This window comes from Microcaecilia unicolor, chromosome 3, assembly GCF_901765095.1.
Source record: "Microcaecilia unicolor chromosome 3, aMicUni1.1, whole genome shotgun sequence".
Taxonomy (NCBI): domain Eukaryota; kingdom Metazoa; phylum Chordata; class Amphibia; order Gymnophiona; family Siphonopidae; genus Microcaecilia; species Microcaecilia unicolor.
This window is the reverse complement of record NC_044033.1, coordinates 377,680,822-377,702,217: the sequence shown is the minus strand read 5'-3', so window position 1 is coordinate 377,702,217 and position 21,396 is coordinate 377,680,822. Positions and strand designations below refer to the sequence as shown.

The window sequence follows — 21,396 nt, the reverse complement described above, 5'->3', positions numbered from 1 at the left end:
ATCTTCCGATACAAATCGGGAGATGGGCATTCTTTTCTCAAGGTCACCCAAATCGACATAATCCAAAGCCGATTTTGGGCGTCCTCAACTGCTTTCAGTCGCGGGGCCGACAGAAATTCACGGGGGCGTGTCAGCACCTTACCGAAGGTGGGACTGGGGTGTGATTAAGGGATGGGCGTCCTTGGCCGATAATGGAAAAAAGGGCATCCCTGACAAGCATTTGGCCGACTTTACTTGGTCCATTTTTTTTTTTTCACTACCAAGCCTCGAAAAGGTGCCCAAACTGACCAGATGACCACCGGAGAGAATCGGGGATGACCTCCCCTTGCTCCCCCCCCACTGGTCACCAACCCCCTCCCACCCAAAAAAAAATTTTTTTTTTTAACATTTTTTGCCAGCCTCAAATGTCATACCCAGCTCCATCACAGCAGTATGCAGGTCCCTGGAGCAGTTTTTAGTGGGTGCAGTGCACTTCTGGCAGGCGGGCGGACCCAGGCCCATCCCCCCTACCTTTACACTTGTGGTGGTAAATGTTGAGCCCTCCACCCCCCCCCCCCAAACCCACTGTACCCACATGTAGGTACCTCCCTTCGCCCATAAGGGCTATGGTAGTGGTGAACAGTTGTGGGGAGTGGGTTTTGGGGGGCTCAGCACCCAAGGTAAGGGAGCTATGCACCTGGGAGCAATTTGTGAAGTCCACTGCAGTGCCCCCTAGGGTGCCCATTTGGTGTCCTGGCATGTGAGGGGGACCAGTGCACTACGAATGCTGGCTCCTCCCACAACCAAATGGCTTGGATTTGGTCGTTTTTGAGATGGGCATCCTCGGTTACCATTATCGCCGAAAACCGAGAACGACCATCTCAAAAACGACCTAAGGACGACCATCTCTAAGGTCGACCTTGATTTGCTGATTTGGGCGTCCCCGACCGTATTATCTAAGCGAAAGATGGACGCCCATCTTGTTTCGCTAATACGGGTTGCCCTGCCCCTTTACGGTGCCGTCCTGTGAGGACACCCTCATGAAAACTTGGGCGCCCCGTTTGATTATGCCCGTATTGACTATTGCAGTGATGCCTATTGTGATATATATTCTGACTGAAAGGACTATTAATTCCTGAAGCCCGACTGTACAGGTGAAACGGGTCCATTAAGTTTGAGAGATAAGTGCATGTCCTTAATATATTTTGATAAGGTTTGAAGATTTTAAATTTTTGAAACCAAGTATTAAATAGGGTTTTTGGACCATTGAAAGAAAACTGGACCAGATAAACTTCAGTTTGACAAATGAGAATCTGCATTCTGGGTGTCTGAGGTCTTTTCTCTTAATTAAAAAATTAAAGTATGTTTTGAAGCTGATTGACTGTCAGGTGAGCCAGACTTGATTTGTTTTTGTCTTATGGTCTTGAGTGGTCTCTTAGTTTCAGTTGGGTAATTGAAATCGCCCATTATTATACTGTTGCCCAATTTGCCAGCTTTCCTAATTTCTGTAAACATTTCTTATTCTGTTTTAGTTCTGTCCTGGTGGATGGTAGTACAGCCCTACCATACACCTCTTCCCTTCATACATGATGGCATTTTTATCCATAAGGATTCTACACTGCTGTTTTATGTAGAATGTTTGTTTATTTTGTTTGACTCTGTTCTGTTTAACATATACATCAATCCACTCTCATTGCTATATAATTTGTGGATCTCTGGTGGCCAGGGTTTGCTTTATATGGTCAGAAAGGGTCCTGGATAGATCTTCTGACGATCTGGCCACCATTGATGCTGAGGTGGCCAAGCTGGAGATGGGCTCTGCCTTTCTAGCGGATGCATTATATGATTTGCTGCAGGCCTCGGCCAAGTCTATGGCCTTGGGAGTAGCGGCTAGAAGGTCACTTTGGCTTAGAGGCTGGTCTGCGGATGCTGCTTCTAAGTCGAAGCTCAGTAAATGTCCTTTTAGAGGCTCTCTGTTCAGCGAGTACCTAAAGCTGGTTCGCAGTCTCGGAGAAACTAAAGTTCCCAGGCTCCCGGAGTGGCAGAATACACTACAAAACCCTGCAGCCAGTATGTGCATAAATTATAGGAGTTTTGCAAATCTTTGAAATCATATCTCTTCAACAAAGTTTTGTCATAAAACTGTCTTGTCTGTTATGTCATCTTATATGAAATGTATACATAACGTAACTTCTGTATACATTTCGATCAATTCTTCAATTACTTCAATTTATTTGTACTTAGAATGCTTTCACTTATAATTCTTGTACTAACTTAAATTGTACAGTGTTTATAGTAACAGCAGTGACTTAAAAATTATCATTTCCCCTTTCATTGTTATGATTATGATCTTTGCTGTACATTGTAGTCAATATTTTCTTCTACATCCTTGTTATAATACTACTACTACTACTTAACATTTCTAGAGCGTTATTAGGGTTACGCAGCGCTGTACAATTTAACAAAGAGAGACAGTCCCTGCTCAAAGAGCTTACAATCTAATAGACAAGTGAACGGTCGGTCCGATAGGGGCAGTCAAATTGGGGCAGTCTGGATTCACTGAACGGTAAGGGTTAGGTGCCGAACGCAGCATTGAAGAGGTGGGCTTTAAGCAAAGACTTGAAGACGGGCAGGGAGGGGGCTTGGTGTAAGGGCTCAGGAAGGTTGTTCCAAGCATAGGGTGAGGCGAGGCAGAATGAGAGGAGCCTGGAGTTGGCGGTGGTGGAGAAGGGTACTGAGAGGAGGGATTTATCCTGTGAACGGAGGTTACGGGCGGGAACGTAAGGGGAGATGAGGGTAGAAAGATAGTGAGGGGCAGCAGACTGAGTGCATTTGTAGGTAAGAAGGAGAAGCTTGAATTGAATGCGGTATCTGATCGGAAGCCAGTGAAGTGACTTGAGGAGAGGGGTGATATGAGTATATCGGTTCTGGCGGAATATGAGACGTGCAGCAGAGTTCTGAACAGATTGAAGGGGGGGATAGATGGCTAAGTGGGAGGCCGGTGAGGAGTAAGTTGCAGTAGTCCAGGCGAGAGGTAATCAGAGCGTGGACAAGAGTTCGGGTGGTGTGTTCAGAGAGGAAAGGGCGAATTTTGCTGATGTTAAAGAGGAAGAAGCGACAGGTCTTGGCTATCTGCTGGATATGTGCAGAGAAGGAGAGAGAGGAGTCAAAGATGACTCCAAGGTTGGGGGCAGATGAGACGGGGAGGATGGGGGTGTTATCAACTGAGATAGAAAGTGGAGGAAGAGGAGAAGTGGGTTTTGGTGGAAAGACGATAAGCTCGGTCTTGGACATGTTCAGTTTCAGGTGGCGGTTGGACATCCAGGCAGCAATGTCGGATAAGCAGGCTGATACCTTTGCCTGGGTCTCCGCGGTGATGTCTGGTGTGGAGAGATACAGTTGGGTGTCATCAGCATAGAGATGATACTGGAAACCATGAGATGAGATCAGGGAGCCCAGGGAAGAGGTGTAGATTGAGAAGAGAAGGGGTCCAAGGACAGATCCCTGGGGAACACCAACAGATAAGGGGATGGGGGTGGAGGAAGATCCATGAGAGTGAACTTTGAAGGTGCGGTGGGGGAGAGAGGAGGAGAACCAGGAGAGGACAGTGTGGCAAGAAGTAAGTCATGATTGACAGTGTCAAAAGCGGCGGATAGATCGAGGAGGATGAGGATGGAGTAGTGGCCTCTGGATTTGGCAAGGAACAGGTCATTACAGACTTTAGAGAGTGCTGTTTCTGTCGAGTGAAGAGGGCGAAATCCGGATTGAAGCGGATCGAGGATGGCATGAGAGGAGAGAAAATCAAGGCAGCGGCTGTGGACTGCGCGCTCGAGAATCTTGGAGAGGAAGGGTAGGAGGGAGATGGGGCGGTAGTTGGAGGGACAGGTAGGGTCTAGTGATGGTTTTTTGAGGAGTGGCGTGACTACGGCATGCTTGAAGGTGTCGGGGACAGTTGCAGTGGAGAGAGAGAGGTTGAGGATATGACAGATGGAGGGGGTGATAGTAGGAGAGATGGTGTTAAGTAAGTTGGTGGGGAAGGGATCAGAGGAACAAGTGGTGCATTTTGAGGAGGAAAGAAGGCGGGCGGTTTCCTCCTTGGAGATATCAGGAAAGGAGGAGAAGGAGGTCTGGGTTGGTTGGTTGAGGGAGAGGGTTGAAGGGTGAAGAGGAGGAGGTGGCTTGGTAGTGAACTCAAGGTTGATCTTTTGCACCTTGTCGCAGAAGTAGTCAGCCAGTGATTGAGGAGAGAGCGAGGGGGGGTGGGAGCGGAGGGCACTTTGAGGAGGGAGTTAAGGGTGGCGAAGAGACGACGAGGGTTAGAGCTGAGAGAATTAGTCAGTTGGGTGTAATAGTCCTGTTTGGCAAGGAATAGTGAGGACTGGAAGGAGGATAGCATGAATTTGTAGTGAAGGAAATCTGAATGGGTGCGAGATTTCCTCCAGAGGCGTTCAGCAGATCGGGCGCAGGAGCGAAGGTAACGGATGCAAGGGGTCAGCCAGGGCTGGGGATTAGTACGCCTTGTGGGACGGGAGGTGGATGGTGCAAGGGTGTCCAGAGCAGAGGAGAGAGTGGCATTGTAAGTGGAGACAGCCTCGTCGACAGACTCGGAGGACATGATGGAGGGGAGGAGATTAGAAATACTAGATGATAAGGTGGGAGAGTCAATAGCCTGGAGATTCCTGGAAGTAGTGGTTAATGTTGGGCGGGGCTGAGGGGGAGGGTGAAGAAGTGTGAAGGTGATCAGGTGATGATCAGAGAGAAGAAGAGCTGAGGCGTGGAAATTGGAGGGTGAGCCGGAAGAGGAGAGGACGAGGTCAAGGCAATGGCCATCACGGTGAGTAGGGGTGGTGGAACACAGCTGGAGGTTGAAGGAGGATGTTAGAGTGAGGAACTGAGAAGCGTGAGAGTTGGACGGGTCATCAACGTGTATGTTAAAGTCTCCGAGAATGAGGGATGGAGATGAGGGTTCAAGAAAAACAGAAAGCCAGGCATCGAAGTCGGTGAGGAAGGAAGAGAGGGATTTATCAGGGGGGGCGGTAAATGACTGCCACTCTGAGTGGCAACGGGTAGAATAGACGGATGGAGTGGACTTCAAAGGATGAGAAGCAGTGAGACTGTGGTAGGAGGAGAGGTTGGAAACTACAGGAGGGCGAGAGTAGTAACCCGACGCCGCCTCCACGGCCAACTAGGCGGGGAGTGTGGGAGAAGAGAGCCTCCATGGCATAGAGCCGCAACTGAGGCAGAGTCTAAAATGTAGAGACAGAGCTGCAGCACAGCCAGTTAATCTGTAATCCTCCCAATCAATTTATAATTAACTTACTATACTGGTACTACTCTGTTCCTTTCTATTGCTATATTGATTATTTGCTGTAAGCCACATTGAACTCGAGATTCCGTGTGATATATATGACATAAATAAAAATTTTAAAATAAAATAGCCACTATGAAGTCTAACAGTTCTTTCAGCTCAAAGAAAATAACATTTTTACCAGAGTAAGTTATACAACCTTTTGCAGGAAACTTCAAAATAAAGGTAACACCTAAAGCCAAGACTCTTGGACTGTAGTCCAGTTGTTTGTGTCACCTTTGCCAAGTCTTAAAATATACAAATTGTAGAGCCTAGAAACCGAACATGCAAATGTTGCAAGTAAAGACGCAGTATATGATTTCTATCCTATTCTAAGGCAAAAGTCACAAGGGGAGTTCTTTCTGTTATAATCTCAAGAGAACTCTCCAAAAAAGCTGTCTGGCTAAGAGAGCCTGTAAATACGTTGGCTTTTCCCACTGAATAGATGTACCAAGAGCTTTCCCCATTGATAGATATTGTGCTCTGGCAATGGGAGGCATATCAGTTGGAACAGCTAATATCTTGCCAAAGTATTTCTTCATCATCTCAGTCAGATAGCAGAGGAGATTTGGGGGAAATTCAAGAGTCTTAAATTAATCCTCCTTAATTTGATTTTCCATATGCTACAGCTTACATTGCATAACTTCTCTCCCTCAACACTTCTTCCAGTTGTTTTATTTCCTCTTAACTATTTTTTCCCTTGCATCTCCAATTGTTCTTCATGCTTTGACAAAATTACACAATATGCCTGCACCTTTGAACCCAGATCTAATCCCAGATTGCATACCTGAGTATCTAGTTTTAAGGGAAACATATGACAATGTCCTGAAAAATTCTTACAGGTGGAAGGAAGAAAGGCCTCAGAGCTCATGAATCATATAGATTGTCTAAATCTGCTTAGCTCTATTCAATCTTCTCTTCATCATTGGCCAAAAAAAACTTCCATCATAATGTATCATTCCATATTTAAATCCTATGTGTCTTGAGTAAATACTTTTTCTCTTTTTCTTTATTGTTTCCCACATTATCACTATCAAGCAGAACACAATATTAATGATTGTGGTTTGTGGTGATATAAGCTACAGTATAACATCAAAAGTCCATCATGATATTCAGTATCAATGGAGACACTTATCTTTGAAAGGCACTGATAGACCCTGTGTTAGACCGTGTTCTCTTCACTTCTCCTCGCCCCAGGCTGACGGTGGCCAGCGTTTCGCAAAGCTGCTTCAGGGTCCTGGTAGCGGGGCCGCTTCTAGGCATAGGAAAAGAAACAAGATACTAGTAGCTCTCACCACAATACTTTCAATTGTAAAACATAGACAGCCTTGTACTTGGAACGGTAACATGTCTGCTTCTTCGTGCCTAACTCGTCATCACTTTAATGGAAGTAGATATCTCTGCAGTCTTATCAATAATCAGGACCATTAAGTCCAAAGAACATTTATTTAGGATTCCTGCCTATTTCTGTAAAAAGTCCTTATCCAGAAATAATTTGGGCTCCTTGAAACTCCTCAATCCACGTGGTATTCTTTTTTGCAGAACTCAATAAGTGTGGCGCTATGATTCATGAGCTCTTTGAGGACTTTTTTTCCTTCCACCTATAAGACAATTTTTCAGGTCATTTTCATATGGTGGATTTTTGTTTACCGTTTACTCTAGCGAGTTCATATTTCCACACCCAAATTCTGTTTTGATTTAGTGGTTTTAAGGGAAACATCCAGAGTTTTAATGGCCTCTCATAAGGATTCCATGTCTACCACAACTGGCTTCAACTCCCCAAGAACACAGATATTCTCACCGAAGCCTTGTGGAGCAACTCGGGTTAAGTTACCAACGACAGGTAGTTCTCTCCTCGGAGTCCTGTTCAGTCATCCCTCCATTCTTAGAGAGGAATCTGCACTTTTTACTACATGTAGGTACACACTCCTTCACAGCTGCTCCACTTCCAGGTCTGGGGGTGGGGGAGAAGACAGCCTCTGTTTGGTCTCAACAAGACCTGGTCAGCCCTAATGTATACTGAAGATTTAAGCTTTCCTCTTGAAGCAAGACCTGTATTCACAGCTTGAAGACCCATGGTACCTATAATCTTAGTCTGGACTAAGGGCCTCAGAGGATTCATGGATGGTGGTTGTGTGAAAAACGTTTTCACTTGCCCCAACTCCACGGGCTTTGATCATAGCTCATCAACCCACGCCTGTATTTTGCCTTTAATACTGGTGATGCTATTTTAAAGGTCAGTAAACCAGCTCCAGTGTTCTATCTGGGACAGTACGGCTTCTGCTTTCCTCAACTTTGCTGTATCAGTATGTTCACTCCAGCTGCTTTGGCCCTTTCTCAGTTCTGTGGGTGCCATCTCATCTCTTTCATGCATTCTTGCCTCTACCTGAATAGCAAAATGCTTTAAGGTCCTTTGTTCACCTTTTGATCTCCTGACTGATGAACCTTTATATTGTGCTGGATATGTTTTTCTGCTTGGGTTTGTTAACCAGCTCCATTGGAGCTCTTTACCTAGGTAGATGATGTCTCATCCCCCTCTACCTTTGATCAATTTGAATATGTCTCATATCCTGTCTCTTCCTCTCCTTAAGAGTTCGGGTTTAGACGTAAGTTTCATTCCATGTTCTTGCAATATCTGCGTCACTTTGGGCAGAGGTAATCCATAGAAAAGCTATCAATCTGTCCTTGCAGCTGTCTCGACACAGTATGTCAGATGAGGTCTCACCAATAATTTATAATCAATGCACAGTGTTAAAGCATTGTGACCTACTTATATCGAGGAATAAATTTTTAGTGGAGATAGGTTAATCAATATGCTTTAGAATTTAGGTTTGATGATCAAGCTAGGGCTTGAAGCAATCTCTGAAAAAACAACTGTAATAGGATGTTTGTCAGTGATTTGTTTTAATCTAGAAATAATGCTTGAAGCTTGTTCTTGTGAAACTCACAAAGCATTTTTGTTTTCTCCAATTGCAGCACTTATTAAACCATGTGCTACCATCTTTGAATTGGGGTTTGAGAAGCCTACAAAGAAACAAAACAAAGAGCAGGTGCCCCCAGTATTGGCACCTGAGCAGCAGCCACAGCAGAAGAAACAGAATGCAGGGAAGCAAGCCAAGAAGTTATCTGCTGGAGATGTAGTTCCCAAACAAGGAAGATTTCGAAGTTTAGAGGATGCTTTGAAGGCAGTTAGTATGAATTACTTTTTTCTTTTTATATATTTAGTTTTGTGTAAATAATTAATGGCTCCTTTTCCTAATTGGTGATAAGCCCAACGTGGGCTTACTGCTCGGTATACAGGAAGTACCTCCGGGCTATCGCAGCAGCCCGGCGGTACTTCTCACTCCTAGCGCTCTGTTATTTCTGATGCCACAAAAATTTATTACCGCCGGAGTGTACCCAGCAGTAATCACTGCCCGGTTACCACCAGGTTAACACGGGAGCCCTTACCGCCACTTCAGTGGGTAGCGGTAAGGGCCCCCTCCACCCCCAGAAATGGCCATGCGGCAAGTTGTTTACTTGCCGTACGGCCGTTTCCTGCAGGAAGGCGAGACTTCTTTTTTACCAGCTGCAGTAAAAAGGGGCCTCCACACCGATGCCTGCGCTGAACTCCCCCTCCCCCTTTTTTTGCCGCATCTTGGTAAAAGGGGCCCTGAGGATTGCGTGGCAGCTTACAGGATTCCAACTCATGAACAATGCATTAGGCAATCTGGAGTTTCTGGTTAATTTGGTTTCTTACTGTATGGAGCTCTCAGAAAGAGAGGCAAAATAAAAGGCATGAGTAACCTTTGTAGGTGGGTCATTCCATGTCAATTCAACCAATGATCCCCACCTCATCATTTCAGAAATTGATGATAATCTGACAGAACGGAGATCAGTATGTAAGATGGGAAACTTCATGCTTTCAGACTTCTAGCTTCAACGGTTATTGAGGTATGGGCTTTTTATCCAACGGGGGGGGGGGGGGGGGGGGGGGTCAGCACAGTTTTGCAGCTGACTGAAAGTTGGATCACCTTTTAGGTCTTGATAATGGCACTAAGTGTCTTACAGCTGTGAATTTGCACTACTTATTCAGAACTGTGTAGATTCAGAAATTGCAGCCATTTTGAGCTGGGACAAATGGAGACGTATATTCAAAGCACTTAAATTTACAAAGTTATGGAACTTTGTAAGTCTAAGTGCTTTGAAAATGAACTCTCCGATTTCTGAGATATTGTCAAAAATTGGATTTTATTCAATGTTGCGTAACAAAATGCCACTTATCACCAAACCACTGTGCCAAAGAAAAGCTGCTTATATTTTATCTGTTAGTAGCACTGATTAAAATGAGCAATATATATTAAATTTGTGCAGCTGGAAGCTATAGTTTTCCTGATATGTCTCACTGAAAATTGTTATACTCTGTGAGTCCACTTGAGGCAGTTTTCGTCATGTGGGATAGGTAGTTCAAAAATTAGCTTTTCATCATTAGAAAGTGCAAGGAAAATCCTTTCATTTGATGCCAGTTTCGTTTTGCTTCTCTCAGGCTTTATATGTTAATCTTATGACCCAAAATTAATCTTGAAGAACTATATGCTCCTTCCTTAGTGTCCCTCCTGACCGGCCCAGATTGTGACTGATGGGTTGTCACGCCTTCCTTCTAGCAGGTGGAGACTCAGAATACTGACTCAGAGCCAGTAAGAGTCATAGCCAGGCAGAGAAAGATCCAGTAATCTGTCTCCAGCAGGTGGAAGGTTGTGAGCCCTTCAGTCTCTCTGTCTTTCCTTCTGTAAGAATTATTTCTGTGATTAGTATTCTGTGTTAAGGCAGTGATCTTTTGTGCATCTAGTTTGGGTTAAACCTGCTGAAGTCTGCGAGGATCTGCTGCATTCTCGGAGGTGCTACACCCGGGTGGCTGGGTCCCCTCCCCAATTCCTCCCTATTTGCAGAGTCTCTTGTGCTGTGTATATCGCCTGGGTCTCTTCGAGGGAAGAGCAGCTAGGCGGGGGGAGGCATCCGTTTCTTTAAGAAAAAAAAAAAAATAGAAACTCTTTCCTGCTTTACACAGCTTTCTGAGCGCCAATTTAAACTGGTTCTCCCCTGCGATCCATGGCTGTCCTCTCTGTTCTTTCCCCCGGAGAGCAGGGCAAAAAAAAAAAAGTCAAAGTACTGCACTGAGTTTGTTTTGGGTTGGTGGCATGGCTGAGAAGTTGAAGCACTGCGCTGTGTGTCAGCGCCGCAGTTTGGGTGCTAGCGGTGTCTGCAAATTTTGTACTGCCATGGAGGGCTCCTCGGAGGCAGGACCCTCCGCTGCAATTGCTTTGCTTACTTCTGTGGGGGGAAGGGATGTAGGCTCGGCAAAGGAGAAAGCGGTGAGAACCGCTGCCATTTTGTTTTCATCGACTGGCTCAGCTGATCAGCCTGTTGTGCTGTCGGGGCCCTCTGAGCGTGTACAATCAGATTCTCTTTCGCTTGTCCCTGTTGACTCGGCTGGGGGGGGGGGGGGAGGGTTTCCCTCCCAAGTTTGTGCTTCAAATGTATAAAGCCTTTTTGTTTTAGAACTCTAAGCCTTCCCCAGTTCCTTCTGCCAAATGGCCTCTTGAAAGTCAGCTGTTGACAACTAAACGGTCCAGGCAGTCCTGATGCTTAAGAAAAAGAGCAAGACACAGAGGCTAACTGCAGAGCTAGTTCTGTGGTTTAATGTTTTGTGCAACAGATCACAAGTTGGAGCTCAGAACAAAGGAATGTACAAGGCACTGATACTGAACTGGCTTGAACAGGTTTAGAGGAGATAGTGTAAAGGATGCACGTATGCGGAAACAAAAATTCAGTATATATGTAACTGCGTAGTAATAGGAATGGAGCATTGCTTCTGGATTCCTAACTTAGTGAGTGCTTGTGATTCTCCCTTAAGAATGAAATCTATTCTTCCTTCTTAATCCTTTTAAACACTTTCTTCTATTCTCTTTTGTTCAAGTACGCAGCCTTGGGTCCCCGAAGGTTTGCCTGCCTTGGACCCTGAACAGTTCTGGATGAGGAGCCTGGCTCTGATCCAGACCTGGATGTGCCTTCCTTGAAGGAAGATTTACAGGAATTTCTTTGGTTTCCTCCACCTAACGCTTTGAGGAAGAGGATTCTCAGGCGGCGGAGCCCCCGTAAAGTGGGCCTGTTAATAAAAGTGGTCCGTAAACCAGGTAAGACCTTTCAAATGCATCAAGACATCAGGGATATCATTCAGGCCCAGTGGGACGTTCCAGATTCGGCATTTAGGCCCGCCAAGTCCATGGTCTGTCCCTATCCGGTTCCGGAGGCTGACAGATCCCTCTTGAAACCTCCCGTGGTTGACGTGGTAGTCTCAGCAGCCACTAAACGTAGCACGGTGCTGGTGAACGGTGGCACCGCGCTTAAGGATGTGCAGGACCATCGTATGGAGTCACTGTTGAATTGTAGCTTCGATCAGCCTTGGCTTTGCAGGCGGCCATCTGTGGGTCCTTGGTTGCCAGGGCTTGTTTTGATGGTCTGAGAGCGTCCAGATGATTTGTCGACCATAGATGCGGAGGTGGCCAAGCTTGAAGTGGGTTCAGCCTTTCTGGCAGATGCCTTGTATGATTTGCTGCGAGCGTTGGCAAAGCCTATGGCCTTGAATGTAGCGGCTAGGAGGGCTCTCTGGCTTAGGGGTTGGTCAGCGGATGCAGCTTCTAAGTCTAAGCTGAATAAGTTTGTCGCTTCTGGAGTTCTTTGTTGTTCGGCGAGGAGCAGATGTCCCGTTCAGCTCGAGGGTGTTGAGGGAGCATCTGGTGGTCCTCTCTGATCCTCGTTCCTTTTTAGGTTCGAATTCAGACAGTACTCCTCTATAGGGGGAGAAGGAGTGGTCCCACATAATCCAGCTTTTCTGTCATGAGGAGCGCTTTTGTGTCTTATTGATGAGGTTAGAGAATCTTGGGATGCTCAAATCTGTTCTGTGGACCCCTCTGAGGGGGATTCTGTCTTACTGGGCCCCTAAAGCATTTTGCTCTTCATAAGGCTGTTATTCTCATGATGCTGGAGGAGTGGGAGGCCCCAGACCATGCTCTCAAGGGGGCTCAGGTCCTTGATTACCTGTAATTCCTTAACCCCTGAGGATATAGGCAAGTACTGGGTGTTCCTAAGGTGGATTCTCTCGTGACGGCTATTCCTTCTATCCCTTAGGGAGCTCTAGGATAGGCAAGTTGAGCAATAGTTATGGCATCCAGTCTTTGAGCAACAATCTGTGGTGGCTATGGACACGTACCATGCTATGCTGGCTGCAGCAGCTGCTGAAGTCCGCAGAAGTTGTGCAAAAAACAGCAAAGCAAACAATTCACAGACTCCAACGTGGAAATAAATAGAGCAGATCAGTGGTAGATATACACAAACATTAATAGTAGAGTTACAAACTAGTATGTTGCCCGACACAGGCCGTGTTTCGCCCAGAAGTGCTGCGACAGGGGCTATGTTGTGGTCTTCACTATCAAAAACTTGTTAAAAGGTGCTATTCTCCAACATAAAGTATTAAAAGCCAAGTGTGAACTGCACAGTGGTAGAAAAAACCCAGCGCAAGTTCAATTTCATAACCGAGGCAAAATTTTAGTAAAATGACAACGTGCGTACCGGCATCTGTGTTGCTGGAAAAAAAAAATTGCTTTGGTTATGTGAATTGAACTTGTGCTTGTTTTTTTTTTCTGCTACGGTGCGGTTTACGCTTGGCTTTTAATACTTTATGTTGGAGAATACCACCTTTTAACAAGCTTTTGATAGAAGACCACAACATAGTAGATCCGTGTTTTGTTATGTTCTAGACTGCACCATCACAACAAGGCTGTAAATAAGCTATGATTGCTTGGTTTCTGGTTGGCCTTGCCACTGCAAGTCCCCGTTGTCCTTGGTTGGTTGGTTTTCAGTAAGACTTCCTGTTAAGGATTCCCATACATGAGAAACAGTGTCTTGTCTTTGGAGAAAGCAAAATTACTCACCTTTAGCAGATGCTATCTGAGGACAGCAGAACATGAATTCTGACATCCCTCCTGTCTCTCCTAGGAGTTGTATTCTGTTGGCTTTGTTACTGTATTTCTGGTCTGCATACACATGCTGGGTAGGAAGGTATTTGCGTATGTGCAGTGGTATGCTACCAAAGACGACTTAAAGATATGCTGGGTAGTGTCTGCATCATGCTCATATCAGACGATGTCATCCATATGTGATAATACATGTCCTCGGAGAACACCAGCTTACAGGTGAGTAACTTCACTTTCTCTGTCTCTATCTGCTAGTAGGGGGACATGAACCACTTACCTGGACTGATCTGTCAGGACTCAAGGAAAGGAAATTAACAGGTAAGAATGGATGTCACAATTTTTTTTTTTTTTGTCTAGCAGTTCTCTATCATGCACAACACTTGTACAATCTGATTTTCCTGTCAATATATCTTTACATCTTTTTACAATTTTTATGAGAATACAATATAATTTTTGATGGTGGAAATGTCTTAAATTAGATGTTATAAATCTATAATATCTTAAGTGCTTTATGTATTTCGCCACTGGGTTTGCTTGAATTGCATGCACTTGTTGTATATAACTTTATAGCAAAGCCATATAGGGGAGGAGTGTGGGTTTGTGTGGGTTTTTATTGTATTAATTTTTTTAAACAATTGTCTTCAACATTTTGTCTACAGCTTGATTTGTCAGACCTTCAGAAAGAATTGGAAAAGAGCCAGAACATGTTTCCTGAGAATCCATCTGTCTGGTTGAAAGATTTGGCTGGATACCTGAATTTTAAACTGCAGGCCCCTAGGAGTGACCCTACCCTCAGCCAGTATACTCATGGTATTATTTCTTTACAGTACTTAACTGGGTTATGTATACCTTCTTGAGGATGTTGAGCAGATGAAACTGCATTTCCTAAAGTGAAACACTGAATACGGTCTGACATGCTGGGGATGGCTAAGCTAACGGAATGTCTGAATTCCATTCTTTTAATAGACAAAAGGGGGCTTAATTAGCTCAAATATAAAGCATGTGAGCAGTAGTATTCATAACTATTTGGAAGAAGGGTCAGAATGTGTTAATATTTGATTTCTTTGCTTTTGGGCTTGCAGGCAATATATATCAGAGAAGTGTACATTCAGGTATTCCTTAGTGTCCCTCTGGACCGGCCCAGAATGCGACTGATGTGTTGTGTACGCCTTCCAGCAGGTGGAGATTGAAAATATCTGACTCTAGAGAGAGCCAATAAGAGCCCTGGCTAACTGTAACTAGACTCAGTATTATCGGTCTCCAGCAGGTGGAAGTTGGTGAGCCCTTTCAGCCTCTTTTCTTATCTTTACTATTTTTTTTTTTTCTTAAAAAATTTAAAAAATAGAAGAGGGGAGTTTAGTTTTGGTGTTTGGATCTTCTGTGCCCTGGTGTCTCTTGCTGTGTTTGAGGCTGAGATCCTCGGGGGTCTCGCACAGCCTTGGGGGTGTTACACTCGGGCAGCCGGGTCCCCCCCCAATCCTCCCAGGGTCTCCCTGCCTTAGAGGAGCGGCAGATTGTTAGCCAGCCTTCACCTCTTCGAGGGCAATTCGGTTAGCCTTGGAAGTGTTCTGCCCTCTCATTGTAGGTCAATCGATGTGCATTCTGTCAGACAATGCTACAGCGGTAGTGTATGTCAATCGTCAAGGGGGAGCGAGAAGTCGTCTCTTGGACAGGAAGCAGCATAACTCATCAGTTGAGTGGCGTGTCATCTGATTGCCATTTTGGCGTCCCACGTGGCAGGAGCATCAAATGTTCAGATGGACTTTCTCAGTCAACACACGCTAGACCCGGGAGTGGGCTCTCAGGACAGAAGCTTCAAGCAGTAGTGGATCGTTGGGGTCTTCTGGTCATGGGTCTCTTGGCTTCAAGTCTAAATGCGAAGGTGCCTCAGTACTTCAGCCACAGAAGAGATCCCAAGGCGTGCGGAATGGATGCTCTTCTTCAGTCCTGGCTGGAGGGTCTGCTGTAGGCCTTTCCTCCGTGGCCCCTTCTGGGTCGTCGAATCCAGAGAATCTAGATGCACAGAGGTCTAGAGACTGTGGTATGCCGATCTCGTGCTTCGTCTTGTCGGTCCTCCACTCAGGTTGCCGTAATGTTGCCAACTCCTGGTTCAGAGTCCAGTAGTTCATCCAGACCCAGCTCGATTTTTGTCTTACGGCCTGGTCTTCGAACAGGCTAGGTTGACCAAGCACGGCTTTTCCCTCCAAGGTAATTGCCACAATGCTTTGCTCACGCCCTCGTTCTACTTCACGTAATTATATCAGAACTTGGCGAGTATTTGAAGTGTGGTGTTCGGAGCGTAGCATCTCTCCATTTGTGCTTCTGTGTCTGAGGTCTTGGATTTCTTGCAGCAGAGTTTTGTTAAGGGCTTAGCGCTAGCTTCTCTTAAGGTCCAGATAGCAGCTCTCTCGTGTTTTAGGGGACGTGTCCGGGGTAAGGCTTAGTCTGCCCATCTGGATATCATGAGGTTTTCAGTCTTCTGTGTCCTCCTCCTTCTCGGGCTATCTTTCCTGTTTGGGTTTGAATTTGATCCTGTCAGTTCTTACTAAGGTACCCTTCCTTAGCGTCCCTCCAGACTGGCCCAGACTGTGACTGATGGGTTGTGCACACCTTCCAGCAGGTTGAGACTGAGAATTCTGATTTGACTAGAGTGAGCCAATAAGAGCCCTCGGTAAGACTAGCAAGATCCAGTAATCTCGGTCTCCAGCAGGTGGAGGGTTGTGAGCTATTTAGTCTCTCTGAATTTTCTTTTCCTTTCTTTCTGTGGCAAGTCCTTTATTTTTTCCTTACTTTTGTGCGCCTGGGTTGTATAGAATAACCTGTTCTCTGGAGGCTGAGGTCCGCGGGGGCCTATTCCAGCCTCAGGGGTGTTACACCCAGGTGGCTGGGTCCTCCCCCCCCCCCCCCCAATCCTCCCTTTCACAGTCTTCAGTGCTGTGTTGGTTGAACCTTAGCCTATTCAGGGGAAAAGTGTCTAGGCAGGGAGAGGCAGCTGTTTTCTCTTGGTTCACAAGAGAACTCAAGTATCAGCAAAGTTTTATTACTTAAAAGGACAATGCCACAAGCTGCACATTCCTTTTTTTTTTTTAAGTATTCACAGGCGTACCGGCTCTCCTGGATTTGTTTTTCAGCTGCTCTCGCCTCCTTCCTGCCCAGAACCCTCCCATTCCTGTTTGCTGTTGTTGGTGTAGTTCGACAAGTTTTGGGCTATCTTGCTAAGGAGAGTTGTGTTGTCCTTTTCCTTAAATATACAGTGGTGGAAATAAGTATTTGATCCCTTGCTGATTTTGTAAGTTTGCCCACTGACAAAGACATGAGCAGCCCATAATTGAAGGGTAGGTTATTGGTAACAGTGAGAGATAGCACATCACAAATTAAATCCGGAAAATCACATTGTGGAAAGTATATGAATTTATTTGCATTCTGCAGAGGGAAATAAGTATTTGATCCCCCACCAACCAGTAAGAGATCTGGCCCCTACAGACCAGGTAGATGCTCCAAATCAACTCGTTACCTGCATGACAGACAGCTGTCGGCAATGGTCACCTGTATGAAAGACACCTGTCCACAGACTCAGTGAATCAGTCAGACTCTAACCTCTACAAAATGGCCAAGAGCAAGGAGCTGTCTAAGGATGTCAGGGACAAGATCATACACCTGCACAAGGCTGGAATGGGCTACAAAACCATCAGTAAGACGCTGGGCGAGAAGGAGACAACTGTTGGTGCCATAGTAAGAAAATGGAAGAAGTACAAAATGACTGTCAATCGACAAAGATCTGGGGCTCCACGCAAAATCTCACCTCGTGGGGTATCCTTGATCATGAGGAAGGTTAGAAATCAGCCTACAACTACAAGGGGGGAACTTGTCAATGATCTCAAGGCAGCTGGGACCACTGTCACCACGAAAACCATTGGTAACACATTACGACATAACGGATTGCAATCCTGCAGTGCCCGCAAGGTCCCCCTGCTCCGGAAGGCACATGTGACGGCCCGTCTGAAGTTTGCCAGTGAACACCTGGATGATGCCGAGAGTGATTGGGAGAAGGTGCTGTGGTCAGATGAGACAAAAATTGAGCTCTTTGGCATGAACTCAACTCGCCGTGTTTGGAGGAAGAGAAATGCTGCCTATGACCCAAAGAACACCGTCCCCACTGTCAAGCATGGAGGTGGAAATGTTATGTTTTGGGGGTGTTTCTCTGCTAAGGGCACAGGACTACTTCACCGCATCAATGGGAGAATGGATGGGGCCATGTACCGTACAATTCTGAGTGACAACCTCCTTCCCTCCGCCAGGGCCTTAAAAATGGGTCGTGGCTGGGTCTTCCAGCACGACAATGACCCAAACATACAGCCAAGGCAACAAAGGAGTGGCTCAGGAAGAAGCACATTAGGGTCATGGAGTGGCCTAGCCAGTCACCAGACCTTAATCCTATTGAAAACTTATGGAGGGAGCTGAAGCTGCGAGTTGCCAAGCGACAGCCCAGAACTCTTAATGATTTAGAGATGATCTGCAAAGAGGAGTGGACCAAAATTCCTCCTGACATGTGTGCAAACCTCATCATCAACTACAGAAGACGTCTGACCGCTGTGCTTGCCAACAAGGGTTTTGCCACCAAGTATTAGGTCTTGTTTGCCAGAGGGATTAAATACTTATTTCCCTCTGCAGAATGCAAATAAATTCATATACTTTCCACAATGTGATTTTCCGGATTTAATTTGTGATGTGCTATCTCTCACTGTTAGCAATAACCTACCCTTCAATTATGGGCTGCTCATGTCTTTGTCAGTGGGCAAACTTACAAAATCAGCAAGGGATCAAATACTTATTTCCGCCACTGTATATAAAAAAAAAAAAATCTAAATGAGCACAGCTTTGCATGCTTGAACCAAGTTCCTTCAGTGCTGTTAGTGCCTTTCTGTCGACGGGCACACTCCATATATGGCACAGGCTCGGTGGTAGTCTGATGGTGGCTGCTCAGGTTCCCAGGCGCACAGAATATGTCTCTGTTTTTCTCCTGCTTTGGTACGATATACTGGATCTTTCTAGTCCTACTGAGGGCTCTTATTGGCTCGCTCTGTTCATTCAGAATTCTCAGTCTCCACTTGCTGGAAGGCGTACACAGCCCACCAGTCACAGTCTGGACTGGTCCTGAGGGACTAAAGGAATTGCAAAATTTGTTTTTGTTTTGTTTTTTTATGAGAAAAAACAGTAAACTAGCAAACAGCAAAGCAGTTCCTCCAAAAGCAAACAGAATGCAAAGGGAGGGATCTGGGCTGGTCCGGAGGGACTAAAAGAAAGCAAATTAGCAATTAAGATCTAATTTCTCCTTCCTTAGCTTCCCTCCGGACCAGCCCAGAATGCAACTGATGAGAAGTAACAAAACAGTATCTTATGGAAGGGACCCTAGCAAACCCACTGTGAGAACCCTGGCACCAAAGACTACCTCCTGACGACACTGAACGTCCAAGCGTAATGCTTCGAAAAGGAATGCAAGGAGGACCACGTTGCCGCTTTACAGATTTTCAAAGGAGGTACCAGAAAACGCCTGCCCAAGATGCTACCTGACCTCTGGTAGAATGAGCCTTCACACCCTTAGGGACAGATCGCCCAGACAGGAGGTAAGCCCAAGCAATCATCTCTTTAAGCCACCTGGAAATAATGGGCTTAGAAGCTGCCAGACCTTTGCAGGATCCTCCAATCAAATAGAACAAACGATCCCGTATGTCTGAAGGTCTCAGTCACCTTCACATGTGCTTTAAAACTCGCCTGACATCCAAACACCGCAAGCGACATTGATCTTAGGAACCCGAGGAAGAACCAAAAACGGGCAAAACCACAGGCTGAGGTACATGAAACCTCGACTGGACGTAAAACGACCCTCTCCTTTGAGAGCTCTAGAAATTGTGGCTTACAAGAAAGCTTGCAGTTCTGACACCCTCCAAGTCGAGGCAATGTCCACTAAAAACACCATTTTAAGTGTTAAATCTTTCAGAGAAGAAGTCAAGGGCTCGAAGGAGAAATTAGTCCTTACCTGCTATTTTGTTTTTCCTAACCTGTCGGTTCAGGTTTGTTATGCAGGAAACATGGGTTAAATGTTAGTAGGTCCAAGGTGGCTACTCAAGTTTCCCCGTGGCACAGAATAGGTTTTCTTTCTTTCTTTTCTCTTTAAGATAATATTCAGTCTAGTTACAGTTAGCCAGGGACTGGCTCTCTCTCTAGTCAGAGATTTTCAGTCTCCACCTGCTGGTAGGTATGCACAACCCATCTGTCGCATTCTGGGCTGGTCCGGAGGGACTAAAGGAAAGGAAATTAGCAGGTAAGATCTAATTTCTCCTTTGTCTGTCTCTGGAGGCTGAGTTTGTACCTGAGTCAGTGGAAGATTTTATGACTTGCCCAAGCTTACAAGGTGCCGCAATGGGAGTTGACCCAGGCTTCCTTGGTCTCAGCCCACTACTCTAATCATTAGGCTACTGTTCCTTAGTGTCCCTCCGGACCGGCCCAGAAAAACACTGATGGGTGTGCACTCTTTCCTGCAGGTGGAGACTGAGAATTCTGACTCTCGTGAGAGCCAATAAGAGCCCTGGCTTGCTAGAGTAAGATCCAGTATTCTCAGTCTCACAGGCCCCAGTTGCCTCATCGTTCCATGGTGGTTGAATCCACGCTCAATAGAGCAGGAGTTCTAGGAACTATGCTTTAGTGTCCGCAGACATGGATGCTAGACCCCTGGATTCATTTGGGTGGAAAATGTGCCACCACGAGCGTATTCTTACAGGACCTGGTATGTGTTATGTGCTCTCTCCCAACAGAGCAGGTTGAGAGTCTCTGCCGGTTGGTTGAGCTGCAGAGGGCATGTCGCACGTTCTTGGCCAGGGGCAGTTACAATACTTTCGCTGTGGCTTCCAGGATCTATTCCCACAGTGTGGCTGTGTGTCTGACTTGCAGGTTCAGCGGAGACTGGTGAATACCATGTGCAGACCCCTTTTGGAGAGCAGATGGAGGGGGTCACTGACCTTTAAAAATAGATGCCATTGACACACTCTCCCCCTATATGCCTTCTGCAACTACCTCCTTCTCTAGGAGGTTTTTCAGCAAGTCATGGATGGGTCCCTTCTATGCATAGAGATGTTGCTGTATCACCTCTTCTCAGTAACCTCAGTGGACTCAACCCCAGCGCATTTGTTTTTGTCAACGGCATGCATCTCAGCCCCAGACAGCAATCCAGTCACAGCAAGGGGCGGCCTTTTCACTGGTTCCAGAGGAGCATAGCTGCAGTGCCAGTAACTGTCTCGGACAACCTATTGGTCGGGGGGAGGGGGGGTGTAATGTTTGCTACAGGCCAAAGGCTGACTCCTGAGAGCAACTCGTATCTTCTCTCAGCTCAAGCAGCTCCTTGCAGAGGCAGTGTCCACCCTTCTGAAGGCCCATGTGGTCGAGCCTGTACCACCAGAGAAAAAGGACTGGGATTCTATTCCATTGACACGAGTGATATGTTCCACCCTATGCCTAAGGGCCCTACACAACTTTCTGATGAAAGAACAGGTCAGGATGGTTTCCCTAGGCACCCTACTTCTCATGGTTCAGGGCAATGATTGGCTCTACTCTCTGGATTTGAAGAATATTTATGGACAAGAAATATGTTGTTGTTTTTTCCCCTGGGGGCATTTTGGCCTCACATCAGCTCCCAGGATGGTCCCCGAGTGTCTGGCAGTACTCACAACTTCGCTGAGCTTGTATTTCCTATCTGGCTGATTCAGCTTGTGGAGAGCACGACAATGATTGGTACTCAGGATTAGAGAATGACATGGGGACAGGGAACCGCAGTAACCGCGGGGACAGAGACAGAGCTCGCGGGGACAGATCCCATGGGGTGGGGATGGGGACAGAGCCCACAGGGATAGGGGACAGACTTTGTCCCCATGTCATTTTCTACTTTGAAGCCTGTTAATGAACTGGACTGTTGTTTATGTTTAAGTGATGCCTACAAAAATATTTTGATTTTTTTGAAAAACAAGCAAACATACTGGCCACAACTAGCAAACTTTGCATGGGAGA

The 21,396-nt window shown here is 46.0% G+C and overlaps 1 protein-coding gene across 2 annotated transcripts in view; it reads left to right on the top strand.

Annotated features, from left to right (window-relative positions):
* TMEM214 (transmembrane protein 214) overlaps nucleotides 1-21,396 on the top strand; it is a 256,765-nt gene that overhangs the window by 15,243 nt on the left and 220,126 nt on the right. For both annotated transcript variants that reach the window (XM_030198624.1, XM_030198623.1), the window contains exons 2-3: nucleotides 8,303-8,514; nucleotides 13,998-14,148. In XM_030198624.1, the coding sequence (XP_030054484.1) occupies nucleotides 8,303-8,514; nucleotides 13,998-14,148 (363 nt within the window). The remainder of the gene's footprint in view (nucleotides 1-8,302; nucleotides 8,515-13,997; nucleotides 14,149-21,396) is intronic.